We start from the raw sequence: 15,295 nt of genomic DNA, 5'->3' as shown, positions 1-15,295 counted from the left end.
TTGAACAGCATATCAAACTGTTGTGGAGTTTGTTATTTGTAAGTTTGAGAGATGACTCGTTTGTATGACACTAGTTATGTTCAAATAAGTCGTGTAATACTTGAGATAATAGACTTTCGTTGTTTTACAAATTAAAAAAATACCTAGGGATGTAACGGATATCCGCATCCGCATCCGCATCATACCATGCGGATATTAAAAAAAATATCGCCTCATAAAATATTGCAGAAAAAATTTCCTTGGTGTATTTACTGCTCGCCCAAATAACTTTTGCACTGGGGAGGGGCATGGTTATGTGAAAAAAGCAAAATATAAAACAAGGGATGCTACGGATATTCGCATCCACATCCGCATGAAAATTGACATCCGCATCAACATCTGCATCCGTAATCACATATCCGCATCCGCATCCGCATCTGCAGATGTCTGAAAAATCACATCCGTAACATCCCTGAAAATAACGGTTGCTAAAGTCTGATTACAATCAAATGAAAAGGTAACGTGTAGGGCAGCCAAACTTTGAAACCACGTGTTCAATCATAATTCATCAGTTAACCCTTAACTAGCCCGTTCATCTGATATCAATATTGTTCAAATCGGTTATGTAGTTTCTAAGATAATGAAGTTTTGTGATTTTCACATTTCGATACATTACAGACGAAGTTACAGTCCGATTACAGCAAAATTCAATAGGGTGTTATGAGGCAGCTACACGTTTCATTTGATACTAATTCTGTGGAAATCGGGTCAACCATCTCTGAGAAAAGTGAGTGAGTCCGAGTAGTCTTCGGAGTATGTTTCTTTTCATAGCTGGATTTTACATTTTTAAACATAACAGGCAAAGTAATAATCCGTTTGCAAAAAAAATCATTGGGGTCTTATGGGGCAACTAGACCTTCAATTATACCACTGATTTTATGAAAATCGGTCCAGCCAGCTCTGAGAAACATGAGTGAGATTGAATAGTCTCCAGAACACGTTTCTTTCCATAACTTCTGAACCACATGTTCAATCTTTATAAAATTCAAAAGTTAAGAATTATTTAGGTAGCCCGTTCATTTTCAACCAATCTTGTTCAAATCGGTTGTGCAGTTTCTGAGATATTGATGTTTCGTGATTTTTATATTTTGATACATAACCTCTAGAAATCAGATTACAATAAAATTCAATAGGGTCTTATAGGCCAACTAGACCTTTCATTTGCAATTAATTTCATTGAAATCGGTTTAGCCATCTCTGAGAAAATCGAGTGAGATTGGGAGAGCGTTACACACACTTACAGAAAATGCTCAGCTCGTCGAACTGAGTCGAGTGGTATACGACATTCGGCCGTCTTGAGCACTTTTATATCTTTAGTTTTTGCAGTGATTGCTATACCTTTCTAGGAGAAAGGCAAAAGTGAAATGATAGAAATGACTTTTAATTCCAACTTCAATCCCGAGCAAGGCCGGAAACATTGAAATAGTACAATATCAATTTTAAATGATGTTGAGGCCACATATTTTGATCGTTTGAGTTTTACCATAATATCACCACAAACATTTGAAACAATAGCCAGCTATAAATAATAGTCTCTACTGAGTAAATGTACGAAGTGCGAGAATTGGATAAGCGATACAAAACTCGATTCTAGAACTACGTCTTTAACGTTCTGCGGTGGTGTAACGGAAACACATCTGACCGGAGATTGGAAGTTGTGGGTTCGAGTCCCACCTGCTGAACTATCTTTTTCGTAGTTTCTTCAATCATATTTTCAGTTAGTTTAATTTTCTATCTTCATTACTACATTTACTCCTTAAATTAAAAATCATAATATCACCTGCAAAAAGTTACAGAACATTTTCACCAAAAATAATCAATTTGCCCGACTGTACCTAAAACTAAATACAATTATGTACAAGAAACTGAGCTTTTCTAATTTATAAGAAGCAAAGATGCCATGTATTTATTACATGCTTTTCCTACTCTGACCCTTTATATATTTTCCGACCAGCAGAAATGGTTATTTCTGAAAGTTATGGATTTTATTAGTTTTATATTGTAATATGACTTTGTTAAAGGATAGGTGCTAGAAATTGTTAATGAAATTGGGAAATATCCAATCGGAAAAAAAATCAAACAGACTAATTTAGCGGTAGGCTCTGTGGTTTGATAACATTTCAAATATTGCGGAAGCGTTTCAGAAAATATTAAGAGTATTCATCATGTTGGTATCGACTAATGGCTATATTCTCTTGTCCCCATACAATAAATTGCAAAGTGTGATACAAAAGCCAAAATAGATTATAAAAAGACAGTAGGGAATTTAGGTATTGCGGACCAAGTTTATTCACAGGGGAATAAAATCATGGCACATTAAAACTAGAATGGTGTGCTTCTTACACTCGAGTAAAGTAAAACATGAGAAATTGGAATAAACACCAATCACTTTTGAGACAAACACATTTGCTTTCTGACCATCATTTGATTTGTAGCTTATTCCGCAAACACTGGAAAAAATCTTTCTGAGAAAACCCAAAGCGATATTAAATTTGAAGGTGCTGTCTTGTTACTTGGTTTACTAATCAAGTCTCAGGCTTCCCACCAATCGTTTCGTAGAACTTTGAAAATATTTAACTGAATTTTCGTCTCTCGACTTATTCCGATGTATTATTCTGCGTATAGAAACGAGTAACAATTCAAAATTACAATAACTAACTTGCTTTTTCGTCACGTTAACAGAGATCTGCCGTATTTTTTTCCAGTTTCCCTTGAAAACAGAAAGAGATATTCGTTTGGTAAGTAATTTTAGGGGAGGAATAACGAGGATTTTCAGCGACGATTACCAGATTATGATGCATGCATCAACAGATTACCCTATAGTTGAGCTTCTTTTTGTACCCTCGTTCGCCCGGTCGGAAGTCTATCAAATCTGTGTTATTTGTACCGATAGCGGCAGGAGATTTTACTTGTAACTTGATTATTTCAGTAAATAGTTTTGAACAGTCTGCGGGTTACGAATAGACCCTTCATTTGACACCAAGATAGACAGAATCGGTCAGACCATCTCTGAGAAAAGTGAGTGCGAAAAAAACGTGCACATACACACGTACACACCCACACACAAACATATACACCTATACATGCATATATGCAGAAAATGCTCGATTCGTCGAACTGAGTCGAGTAGTATATGACATTCGGCCATTTGGATCACTTTTCTACCTTTCAATTAGCCAGTAATCGTTAGGAGAAAGTCAACATGTTTACTTTCATTATGTGATATCACATTTTTATGAACAACGGACAAAGTTACAATCCGATTGCAATTAATTTCCATAGCAACCTATGGGGCAACTAGACCTTTCATTTGACACTCATTTTGTGAGTTTAAACAACTTCAGAATAACTTTTCTTTACATAACTTTTGAACCATATGTTCAATCATTACGAAATTAAAAAGTTAAGGGTTCTGGAGACAGCCCGATCATTTGAAACCAGTTTTATTGAAATCGGTTATGTGGTTTCTGAGATATAACCTATAAACTAAAAATCCGATTACAATGAAATTCAATAGCAACCTATAGCGCAACTAGACCTTTCATTTGCAATTAATTTTATGAAAATCGGTCCAGCCATCTCTGAGAAAAGTGAGTGAGAAAAAAAAGTTGCACATACACACACACACATACATACAGAAAATGCTCAGTTCGTCGAAAGGGGTCGAGTGGTATAAAACATTCGGCCACTTTTATACCTTAGGTTTTTCCAGTGATTACTATACCTTTCTAGGAGAAAGGCAAAAATCGTTCAAGAGAAAACAGTGTTTTTCAAATTTCTGTTGAACTTTTCGAGAAATTGAAATAACATATTTGCATGAAAAAATCGATAAGAATATCGAGTTCAACTTGAAACGCAAAAGGAAAGTTAATTTTGGATTTCCCCTTGAAAATTTAGAATTTTACTTTTTTTCTGAAAATTGTTTATATAGGTAGTATTTTTCTAGAGAACTACCTTTTTAAGTTTGTTTCCTCCATGCTCGAACAACCATCATAGTTCAGTTTACGTTATGCAGTTTTTTGAAATTTTAGAATATTAAAATTTTTGAAAAACTAAACTTTTTGAGATAATTAATTTTTAATTTTTTTTTGCCTAAAAAGTTGCTTTCAGCATTGAATACTTATTTCGGAAGGTCTAAACTACTACCCACAACTTTACCGAAAACATCACACTAATCAAACAATTCGTTCTGGTTTCGAAAAAAAAACTTTCAGAAAATTTTAAAATCTACTATTTGTTTTTTCCGCTCCGTGTTCAAATTATCATCATTGACCATTTTGCAGTTTAAAAAAGAACATATAGGTAATTTGCTATTCCATCTTAAAAACTTTCCAGGCCAATATTTTATTTTTAAATAACACCAGATCTCGACGTTGATGCAATTCTAAAACAAAACTTATTTCATATGAAAGGCAAGGCTGATGAAAAGTAGTCAAGCTAGTCAAAGAAAGTTACTTTTTGACTTTTTGATTTAAAAATTAACTGCTGATGGAAAATGTGACTTTCAAGGGACCAACTTGCAGCCATGCACCTCCAACTCCTCTGCCTCTTAGTCTGCTTCCTGCCGTCCTTTGTTGCATTTTCATGCTTGTCTACTTCATTCTGCATTCAAGGCCTCTACTCATTTTGCGTAAGAGTTACGCGCATATTGAGTGATTTGTTCACGGCGAAATCCCCAACTACTCCATAATTTGTAATTACATCATACACAATACCTTGAACCAACGAAAAAAAAACTTGGTCAAAAATCCCGATTAAATAGAGAAATTCCCGACTTTTTCCCGCATTTTTCCCGATGTAATTTGATTCCCGACTTTTTCCCGCATTTCCCGATAGAGTAGCCACCCTGCAGTATCCATCTAGCTTTTCTACGTACGGAAGAAGAACAAAAGATGCGATTAAATTAGACTCACCTTAATGTTAAAGCACGAGCTACAGGGTTATTTGAGTGAATCACCATGAAAACGCGCTTCACAAATTCTTCTACATTCAAATTTTTTTCAAGATGTTTTTCACTTTGTTGACAAACGCGTAGAACTCACAATCTAGATAAGTTAGAACTAGTATAAATGGTTACGCTAGCTGTCTTTTAGAAGAAAAGTTTTACCCAATACCAAAAAATTCCGCCAGTTTCAGGAAAGATGAGTTAATAAGAACTGGGAACGGGTACTTTTCAAATAGTTTTGGAAACCTAATAATAGCTTCGCATTGTTCTCTCATTTTCGCAGAACGCAGACCTGAAAACGGATTTGTTTTATGTCTATTCTGTATTTTCAAAAATGATAATACCTTTATCAAGTTCAATCAAAACCGAATTAGCATCCTGGTCTCCATCATTTAGAAAGTTTTCGTTAAAAATGAGCGTTCGTGAACCCATATTATATACTGAGAAAAGTATTTATACCTACAGTTAAATTTAAACGCTTATAACGGTTAATGTCAAAGATGCCAGATGTTTTTGAAAAATGACTGCAACTGCTTGAAAAACCAAAAAAAATGCTTGGAAACGAGGAGATAAGCCTGTATTACACTGTTTGCCTGGGAGGGAGAAACGAAAACTACACTCAAAACAGGTAACATGCAAATGCGTTGTATTTTTATAGCGTGTAACTATCTTCTTGCTGTAACGCATGCATGACTCAAACGAATTTTTAAGTAATATCAGGAATACTGAATTTGCATATTTGTCCGTAAAACACAATTTTTTTGAGTCTGTTTTTTTTTTCAATTTGCCGTTGTATAAAAGATTCTTCGTAATTTTGAGTTTTTTCGCGCACGCAAATTTTCTAAAAATGTGTGTGAGCGCATAACCTGTGAGGCGGATTTTTCGGGGTTTCGTGCAGTTGCAAAAATTTTACAATCCTGCATCTCACTATTTTGTGTGACGAGAATCAACATTCGACCGTGATGAAGTGTGTTCGAAATTGTAAAAAGCGCAAGTTTAATAATCGAAGTACGCTAAAATGATCAATGCTGAAAGCTTATGAAATTATTATTTTACGTCAAAATAAACCAAAATATTTTGTAAAACGATAATGAATACAAAACCGTTTGCGATAAATATTGTTTACCTCTCAGTATACCGAAAAACATGCTAACTATAAAGCGATATGCAATCAAAGGTCAATCCAAACGAAACCGAAAACGCGACCGACTTGTTGAACAGTTCAAGACGCAGTTTTGTGAACGTTTGTTCTGAAAAAACTCAGTATCCATCTGGCTTTTCTACGTACGGAAGGAGAACAAAAGTCAAGATGCGATTAAATTAGACTCACCTTAATGTTAAAGCCCGAGCTACAGGGTCATTTGAGTGAATCAAAAATTCCGCCAGTTTCAGGAAAGATGAGTTAATAAGAACTGGGAACGGGTACTTTTCAAATAGTTTTGGAAACCTAATAATAGCTTCGCATTGTTATCTCATTTTCGCAGAACGCAGACCTGAAAACGTATTTGTTTTATGTCTATTCTGTATTTTCAAAAATGATAATACCTTTATCAAGTTCAATCAAAACCGAATTAGCATCCTGGTCTCCATCATTTAGAAAGTTTTCGTTAAAAATGAGCGTTCGTGAACCCATATTATATACTGAGAAAAGTATTTATACCTACAGTTAAATTTAAACGCTTATAACGGTTAATGTCAAAGATGCCAGATGTTTTTGAAAAATGACTGCAACTGCTTGAAAAACCAAAAAAAAAATGCTTGAAAACGAGGAGATAAGCCTGTATTACACTGTTTGCCTGGGAGGGAGAAACGAAAACTACACTTAAAACAGGTAACATGCAAATGCGTTGTTTTTTTTATAGCGTGTAACTATCTTCTTGCTGTAACGCATGCATGACTCAAACGAATTTTTAAGTAATATCAGGAATACTGAATTTGCATATTTGTCCGTAAAACACAATTTTTTGTGACTGTGTTTTTTTTTTCAATTTGCTGTTGTATAAAAGTTTCTTCGAAATTTTGAGTTTTTTTGCGCACGCAAATTTTTTAAAAATGTGTGCGAGCGCATAACCTGTGAGGCAGATTTTTCGGGGTTTCGTGCAGTTGCAAAAATTTTACAATCCTGCATCTCACTATTTTGTGTAACGAGAATCAACATTCGACCGTGACGAAGTGTGTTCGAAATTGTAAAAAGCGCAAGTTTGAAGCCTGTAGTACACTCTTTGTCTAATGGTCAAATATTTGACCTTCTGACATAATGGTCAAATTTATTTGACATCATTGTTGTTGTTTGCCCGTGTTTGCCCCATGTTAAAATCGGAGAGTGACAAATAATTATCTTTGACCAAATTTTCATCTGTCAAAAAGAGACAAATATTTGACGCTCGGTCAAAGAGTGTACTACAGGCTTAATAATCGAAGTACGCTAAAATGATCAATGCTGAAAGCTTATGAAATTATTATTTTACGTGAAAATAAACCAAAATATTTTGTAAAACGACAATGAATACAAAAACCGTTTGCGAAAAATATTGTTTACCTCTCAGTATACCGAAAAACATGCTAACTATAAAGCGATATGCAATCAAAGGTCAATCCAAACGAAACCGAAAACGCGACCGACTTGTTGAACAGTTCAAGACGCAGTTTTGTGAACGTTTGTTCTGAAAAAACTCAGTATCCATCTGGCTTTTCTACGTACGGAAGAAGAACAAAAGATGCGATTAAATTAGACTCACCTTAATGTTAAAGCCCGAGCTACAGGGTCATTTGAGTGAATCAAAAATTCCGTCAGTTTCAGGAAAGATGAGTTAATAAGAACTGGGCACGGGTACTTTTCAAATAGTTTTGGAAACCTAATAATAGCTTCGCATTGTTCTCCCATTTTCGCAGAACGCAGACCTGAAAACGGATTTGTTTTATGTCTATTCTTTATTTTCAAAAATGATAATACCTTTATCAAGTTCAATCAAAACCGAATTAGCATCCTGGTCTCCATCATTTAAAAAGTTTTCGTTAATAATGAGCGTTCGTGAACCCATATTATATACTGAGAAAAGTATTCATATCTACAGTAAATTTAAACGGTTAATTAAACAACACTCAAAACAGGTAACATGCAAATGCGTTGTTTTTTTTTATAGCGTGTAACTATCTTCTTTCTGTAACGCATGCATGACTCAAACGAAGTTTTAAGTAATATCAGGAATACTGAATTTGCATATTTGTCCGTAAAACACAATTTTTTTGAGTCTGTTTTTTTTTTAATTTGCCGTTGTATAAAAGATTTTTCGAAATTTTGAGTTTTTTTGCGCACGCAAATTTTCTAAAATTGTGTGCGAGCGCATAACCTGTGAGGCAGATTTTTCGGGGTTTCGTGCAGTTGCAAAAATTTTACAATCCTGCATCTCACTATTTTGTGTGACGAGAATCAACATTCGACCGTGATGAAGTGTGTTCGAAATTGTAAAAAGCGCAAGTTTAATAATCAAAGTACGCTAAAATGATCAATGCTGAAAGCTTATGAAATTATTATTTTACGTGAAAATAAACCAAAATATTTTGTAAAACGATAATGAATACAAAAACCGTTAGCGATAAATATTGTTTACCTCTCAGTATACCGAAAAATATGCTAACTATAAAGCGATATGCAATCAAAGGTATATCCAAACGAAACCGAAAACGCGACCGACTTGTTGAACAGTTCAAGACGCAGTTTTGTGAACGTTTGTTCTGAAAAAAATAACTCAGTATCCATCTGGCTTTTCTACGTACGGAAGAAGAACAAAAGCCAAGATGCGATTAAATTAGACTCACCTTAATGTTAAAGCCCGAGCTACAGGGTCATTTGAGTGAATCACCATGAAAACGCGCTTCACAAATTCTTCTACATTCAAAATTTTCTCAAGATGTTTTTCACTTTGTTGACAAACGCGTAGAACCCACAATCTAGATAAGTTAGAACTAATATAAATGGTTACGCTAACTGTCTTTTAGAAGAAAAGTTTTACCCAATACGAAAAAATTCCGCCAGTTTCAGGAAAGATGAGTTAATAAGAACTGGGCACGGGTACTTTTCAAATAGTTTTGGAAACCTAATAATAGCTTCGCATTGTTCTCCCATTTTCGCAGAACGCAGACCTGAAAACGGATTTGTTTTATGTCTATTCTGTATTTGCAAAAATGATAATACCTTTATCAAGTTCAATCAAAACCGAATTAGCATCCTGGTCTCCATACTTTAAAAAGTTTTCGTTAATAATGAGCGTTCGTGAACCCATATTATATACTGAGAAAAGTATTCATACCTACAGTTCAATTTAAACGGTAATAACGGTTAATGTCAAAGATGCCAGATGTTTTTAAAAAATGACTGCAACTGCTCGAAAACCGAAAAATGCGTTATTTTATTATAGCGTGTAACTATCTTCTTGCTGTAACGCATGCATGACTCAAACGAAGTTTTAAGTAATATCAGGAATACTGAATTTGCATATTTGTCCGTAAAACACATTTTTTTTGAGTCTGTTTTTTTTTTCAATTTGCTGTTGCATAAAAGTTTCTTCGAAATTTTGAGTTTATATATATTTGCGCACGCAAATTTTCTAAAAATGTGTGCGAGCGCATAACCTGTGAGGCAGATTTTTCGGGGTTTCGTGCAGTTGCAAAAATTTTACAATCCTGCATCTCACTATTTTGTGTAACGAGAATCAACATTCGACCGTGATGAAGTGTGTTCGAAATTGTAGCAAGTTTAATAAACGAAGTACGCTAAAATGATCAATGCTGAAAGCTTATGAAATTATTATTTTACGTGAAAATAAACCAAAATATTTTGTAAAACGACAATGAATACAAAAACCGTTTGCAATAAATATTGTTTATCTCTCAGTTATAACAATACTCATAACAAGAAAAAAAATGCTTTTTTCCCTTGGTTCAAATTGACAGCCAATGACAGATCATTCTGGTTCATTTTGACACTCACACAGTCAAACGTTTCTCCCTTTCAGTGTTTGACCAATGATCAAATCACGAGCAACATGTCTAACACGCTCCTTCAATTTTACCCTGAACTGAGTAACATCTGCTCTGTTTTCTATTTCTATGCTAAACGTCAAAAACTGGATAACACAGATCTCTACTTTTGGATACCCTTAGGGCCCGAGGAATACAGTACAGCCTTATGTGCCAGTTCGAGATATCCTCGCTCAGCGAAACTTGCCATACATGCTACTAGTTTACAGCTATTTGAAGAGCATCAAGGTGCCCCTTGAACAGCGAAACGAATCTCGGATAAAAAAAAAACATGTTAGATTTAGTAATAGATTTAGTTTCAGCTCGTAGTCGGCAGCGAGGATAAAAAATTTACGTTTAGCTTATAAGATATTTTAGACCATAAGGCATTAGACTTAATTGGCTCCGTAAAACATTAATTTGTATTGTGCCGTGTCAAATAATTGTTGTGTGAACAAAAAAAAAAATTCCTCTGTTTTGCGATGAACAATTGGTCGGTTATTTATTCTCACATCTACTGGATTTGATAACTGAATTTTTAACAAAATTGCTCTTGGCTCTCACCCGAAGCAAAATATATGATATTGCAACGGTAGCCTTTAAGAACCAAAACATAGAAGTTATATTTTCAAGTGACAGATGAAATATTGCTCGATAATGGAAACTAGATTTGCAATATTTTCTACGCAGAGTAATAACACATTAAATGTATTTGCTATAGAATGCGCGAAGAGCCTTTGATATCGTTCGAGAAAATAAATTTTCAACCAAATATTTGTTATAGTGCAATAGTGTAACAAATCTATTTGCCCGAAGAAAAAAATGACGAAATGGGGTGAAATTGATCAGTGGGGTGAAATTGATCAGTGGGGTGAAATTGATCACCTGAAAAAATGTAATTTTCAACAATGATCATTCCACACCATTAAAGAAATACTGATGAATTCGCAGGAAACCACAAAGATTTGATTTTTAGAGTCAGTTTTTGAGCTTTTGCTACAAACCGAATTGAAATCCGTCTAACGACGATCAAATAAGAGCAAATTTTGCAACAAGCAGCTCGTGAACCAAAATAAACAAATTTTAACCTGAAATAACATTATTTTTGTTTCCAAAATAGCTATAAATGATATTTTTGTTGTGTTGTTTGTACCTGGGATATGTATCATCGTGTTTACTCTTTCATCATTTCATTTTTTTCGCGAGTGCTAGCGTCCAAGAATCCGATGTCCACAAGCGAGAACGTGTATAGATGTGTGCACTCGCACACGGCGCAAACATCAGCCGCTCGCAAATATTTCTTTCCTTTGTGAACTGTTCACAGCGTTCGACAGAAGAGTGAGAGTAAGGGGACATACTTCTCATATTCACATGGGAATGAATAGGACACAGCTGCTTCTCACTCTCGGCAAATCACGTCTACCTCGTCAATGACAGCACCCGTTTCCCAGTATTCTCTCACCAGGCGATCGCAGCCATTTTAGGTGCATCCTACTGGCGATACTTTTCCGCTCGAAGACGCGGATTGAAGCTTCCCAAATCTCCTTCGATTATATTAAAAATAAATCGCCTAACACATTCGAAACAAATGTCTTTAAATGTAATTTGCATGTGTGAATGTATGTTCGTATGTGTTTGAAGTTGAAGTTAAGTTTACAAATGAACGGTCTAGTTGCCCCATAGGTTGCTACTAAATTTCATTGTACACTATAAAAAATCGACACTTTACTGTCAAGTGGATTCCACTTACTTCTGTGCTAATAGATGAAATATTTCGGATTAGTAACGGAAGGCTGAAACTCAAAAGGCTGAAAAGTATGTATCATATACGAAAGGCTGAATGTACGAAAGGCTGAATCATAAAAGGCTGAGTTTTGTAATCGACGGCCCAGTCTCCAAACCACTTCGTATGCCCGTACCCATAGGTATTCGTATTCTCGTACCCATAGGTGTTATACCTGAAGCGGCTCTGCCGCAAGGGATTGTGGCGGCTCCTAAGGCCGACACTGCTCCCGCAGCCCGAGCCGACCGCCGACCCGCCGTTGGAAGCGGCGGCCACGTGCACTAAAACAACTGATATGTTGGATTTCCTAGGTCTATTCCAAACATAGGGGTGATCTCCTAGTTTACGTCCGAACGAGCGGTAGCGAGTGAGGACAGCATTCCCCCCGGACAATCGAGGTGGCCAAAGGCCACGAGTGTGGTGCATTATATGTAGTTTCTATTATTAACTTATATTTAAATGCAGATATTGAGCTATTGAAATATCTCATAGACCGGAAGATTTTCGGCGGTAATCATCGCATGAAAATATACAGATGTTGGCGACAGTCTGATAATCAACACAAATAGTTTATACAAATGATGAAATCGAAAATAAGTAACTTTTTTAATTTTCAGCCTTTCGTGATTCAGCCTTTCGTGTTTTTAAGCCTTTTGTAGTTTTTAGCCATTCGAGTTTCAGCCTTACGTGTTTCAGCCTTTCATAGTAGACCCATAATTTCATATCTTCGTGTATTAGTTCACAATCAAGTGTCTTACACTTCGATTTGCTATGTCATGCATACCAAAATCAATTATCTTACACTCAGATTTCCATTCTATGGATTCCAATAAAAATCGATATAGGTCGACATAATGGAATGATTGGGTTTGTTTATTGGCGTTCACATGTAAAGAGCATTTGGTATGAGCGGGTGTTTTTTGTAACTTAGTCCGTTATTTAAAAATATGCAAAATCACGCTATAAAAAAAAAATCCAAATAAAAACTGAAATTTAGAATGATTTGTTATTCACCTCAAACTTATTGAATATCTGACGAACGGCACACCATTGAATTTTTCCAGCAACACTGCTACAGCATGCTGCTATCGCTAACTTACTTAAGGATGAGAAATATTTTCGCGTGGAAGTAAGTTTGAAAGTGTAAATTTTGCTCATAGTATCTTCGGAGAAGCCTCCAAGATGAATTTTACACAATATCATATCTTATCATATAATTAAATTTACAACAGGATCATGCTGCAGCAGTATTGCTAGTAAAATTCAATGGTGAGCCGCTCGTCAAACATACAATCAGTTTGAGGTAAATAACTTTTTCTACAAGCATCGTAGCGTTTTACGGTCTTCAGAAGAGTTTTTCCCAGGAAAATTTCCTACAAATATCATGTATGGATATGTTTTTAGGAGCCAACTGGACATCTCTAGAGAATAAGTTTTGAAAAAGTTGATTTATCCATGTAAAATCGTATGGAAACTTTAAAAATCGGGCGCAAAAATATAGTTACACCGATCGATCGGAAAAGTAACACGTTTGTTATAGGACCCATAAGGAAGACGAAAAGTGCATGGGAGCTAGAATTTATTTTTTGTCCCACCCTAGTGTGCAGGTAGTCTTCAAAAGATGTACTATACCGAAAAATATGTTAACTATGAAGCGATAGGCAATCAAAGGTCAATCCAAACGAAACCGAAAACGCGACCGACTTGTTGAACAGTTCAAGACGCAGTTTTGTGAACGTTTGTTCTGAAAAAAATAACTCAGTATCCATCTGGCTTTTCTACGTACGGAAGGAGAACAAAAGCCAAGATGCGATTAAATTAGACTCACCTTAATGTTAAAGCCCGAGCTACAGGGTCATTTGAGTGAATCACCATGAAAACGCGCTTCACAAATTCTTCTACATTCAAAATTTTTTCAAGATGTTTTTCACTTTGTTGACAAACGCGTAGAACCCACAATCTAGATAAATTAGAACTAATATAAATGGTTACGCTAGCTGTTTTTTAGAAGAAATGTTTTACCCAATACGAAAAAATTCCGCCAGTTTCAGGAAAGATGAGTTAATAAGAACTGGGAACGGGTACTTTTCAAAAAGTTTTGGAAACCTAATAATAGCTTCGCATTGTTCTCCCATTTTCGCAGAACGCAGACCTGAAAATTGGATTTGTTTTTTGTCCATTCTGTATTTTCAAAAATGATAATACCTTTATCAAGTTCAATCAAAACCGAATTAGCATCCTGGTCTCCATCATTTAAAAAGTTTTCGTTAAAAATGAGCGTTCGTGAACCCATATTATATACTGAGAAAATTATTTATATGTAAAACACAGTTAAATTTTTTAACCGGTTAATGTCAAAGATGCCAGATGTTTTTAAAAAATGACTGCAACTGCTCGAAAAACCAAAAAAAAAACTGCTTGAAAACGAGGAGATAAGCCTGTATTACACTGTTTGCCTGCCACGCTTACCATGAAAAACCTATACCTAAGTAGAAATCACTCAAAATCCTTTTAAAGCGCACAAACTCAAAATTTGAGTAGAGAGGCTATACCTACTTCTGAGTTGTATGATCATATCTATAATTGGATAACGAAATATACCTAAAAATTGGTACCATATAAGATAAAACAGATACAAAAATGACTTGTTTTAACGCATATTGGGATGTTTAAGTTCATGATTATCAACAAAATAGGTAGTTTTAACGATTAAGTTCGTCAATTCAACCCATAACTAATTTGTTTTACAGATCATTGGTAATGCCAAGTGGGTAGTTTTAACATATCAGTGAGTTAACTTCACCCTAAACTAAGTAGCTTCTAATGACATATTTCTACAAAAACAAGTAATTTCAACCTAAAATAAAGTTCTTTTTACTCAATCCTATAGTATTGAGTACCCAAAAGTAAGTAATCTGGTATGAACTACAAATTGGGTAAAAATTACTCAACGATCGATAAAACTACCCAAAATTAAGCTCAAACTATTCACTATAAGCATTGAGAATTCCTGCAACAGAAATTGAAAATTTTGGTTTTTTAATACAAATAAAAATCAAAACACTAAAGATAATGTTTATAACATTGTTTATATTCCCTCCAACAACCGAAAGTTGCTTATCACACAATCGATCTTGAGGTGTGTCCGTTCGTTTTCTTGGTGGGACCTTCAACGCTGTAAATTTCCGGAAAACCAAAATCTGGCCCGTGCCACTCTGGCGCACACCAGTAGTTCATTCTCTGGTTCAGTGGCCCCGCAGGCGATACCACTTTCTGTGCGGGTGGTTTTGCTTTCGGAAGGAAGTCTACAAGAAACAGGATTTTTATTAGACTATGGAGAATTTTGCATTTGAAAATCACAAACCTTACCTTTCGCTAATCGATGAGGATATTTTATTCATTTTGAATATTTCAAAGCAAACAAAATACAACTCCAAACCTTCTTTCACTAGAAACCCGAATTTTAAGCACTCGTAGAAAAAAACACTGTTGATTTCACAACTGTTTCT

The 15,295-nt window shown here is 35.2% G+C and overlaps 1 protein-coding gene and 1 long non-coding RNA gene across 4 annotated transcripts in view; both read right to left on the bottom strand.

Moving 5' to 3' along the window:
• Positions 1–9,282, bottom strand: part of LOC129718452 (integrator complex subunit 7) — an 809,667-nt gene extending 800,385 nt beyond the window's left edge. For all 3 annotated transcript variants that reach the window (XM_055669241.1, XM_055669242.1, XM_055669243.1), the window contains exons 1-3: positions 9,180–9,282; positions 8,998–9,127; positions 8,804–8,950 (exon numbers count right to left, since the gene is read on the bottom strand). In XM_055669241.1, coding sequence (XP_055525216.1) covers positions 8,804–8,950; positions 8,998–9,127; positions 9,180–9,267 — 365 coding nt within the window. In that variant the 5' untranslated portion in view covers positions 9,268–9,282. The remainder of the gene's footprint in view (positions 1–8,803; positions 8,951–8,997; positions 9,128–9,179) is intronic.
• Positions 9,283–14,856: 5,574 nt separating this feature from the next.
• On the bottom strand, positions 14,857–15,295 carry LOC129733932 (uncharacterized). Its single transcript, XR_008729744.1, has 2 exons — positions 15,156–15,295; positions 14,857–15,091 (listed from the first exon to the last, which is right to left on the bottom strand). It is a non-coding gene; the product is annotated as an uncharacterized LOC129733932 (long non-coding RNA).

Source organism: Wyeomyia smithii, chromosome 1 (genome assembly GCF_029784165.1).
Source record: "Wyeomyia smithii strain HCP4-BCI-WySm-NY-G18 chromosome 1, ASM2978416v1, whole genome shotgun sequence".
NCBI lineage: Eukaryota > Metazoa > Arthropoda > Insecta > Diptera > Culicidae > Wyeomyia > Wyeomyia smithii.
Note: the sequence above shows the minus strand (reverse complement) of the source record. Positions and strands in the feature narration are given on the sequence as shown.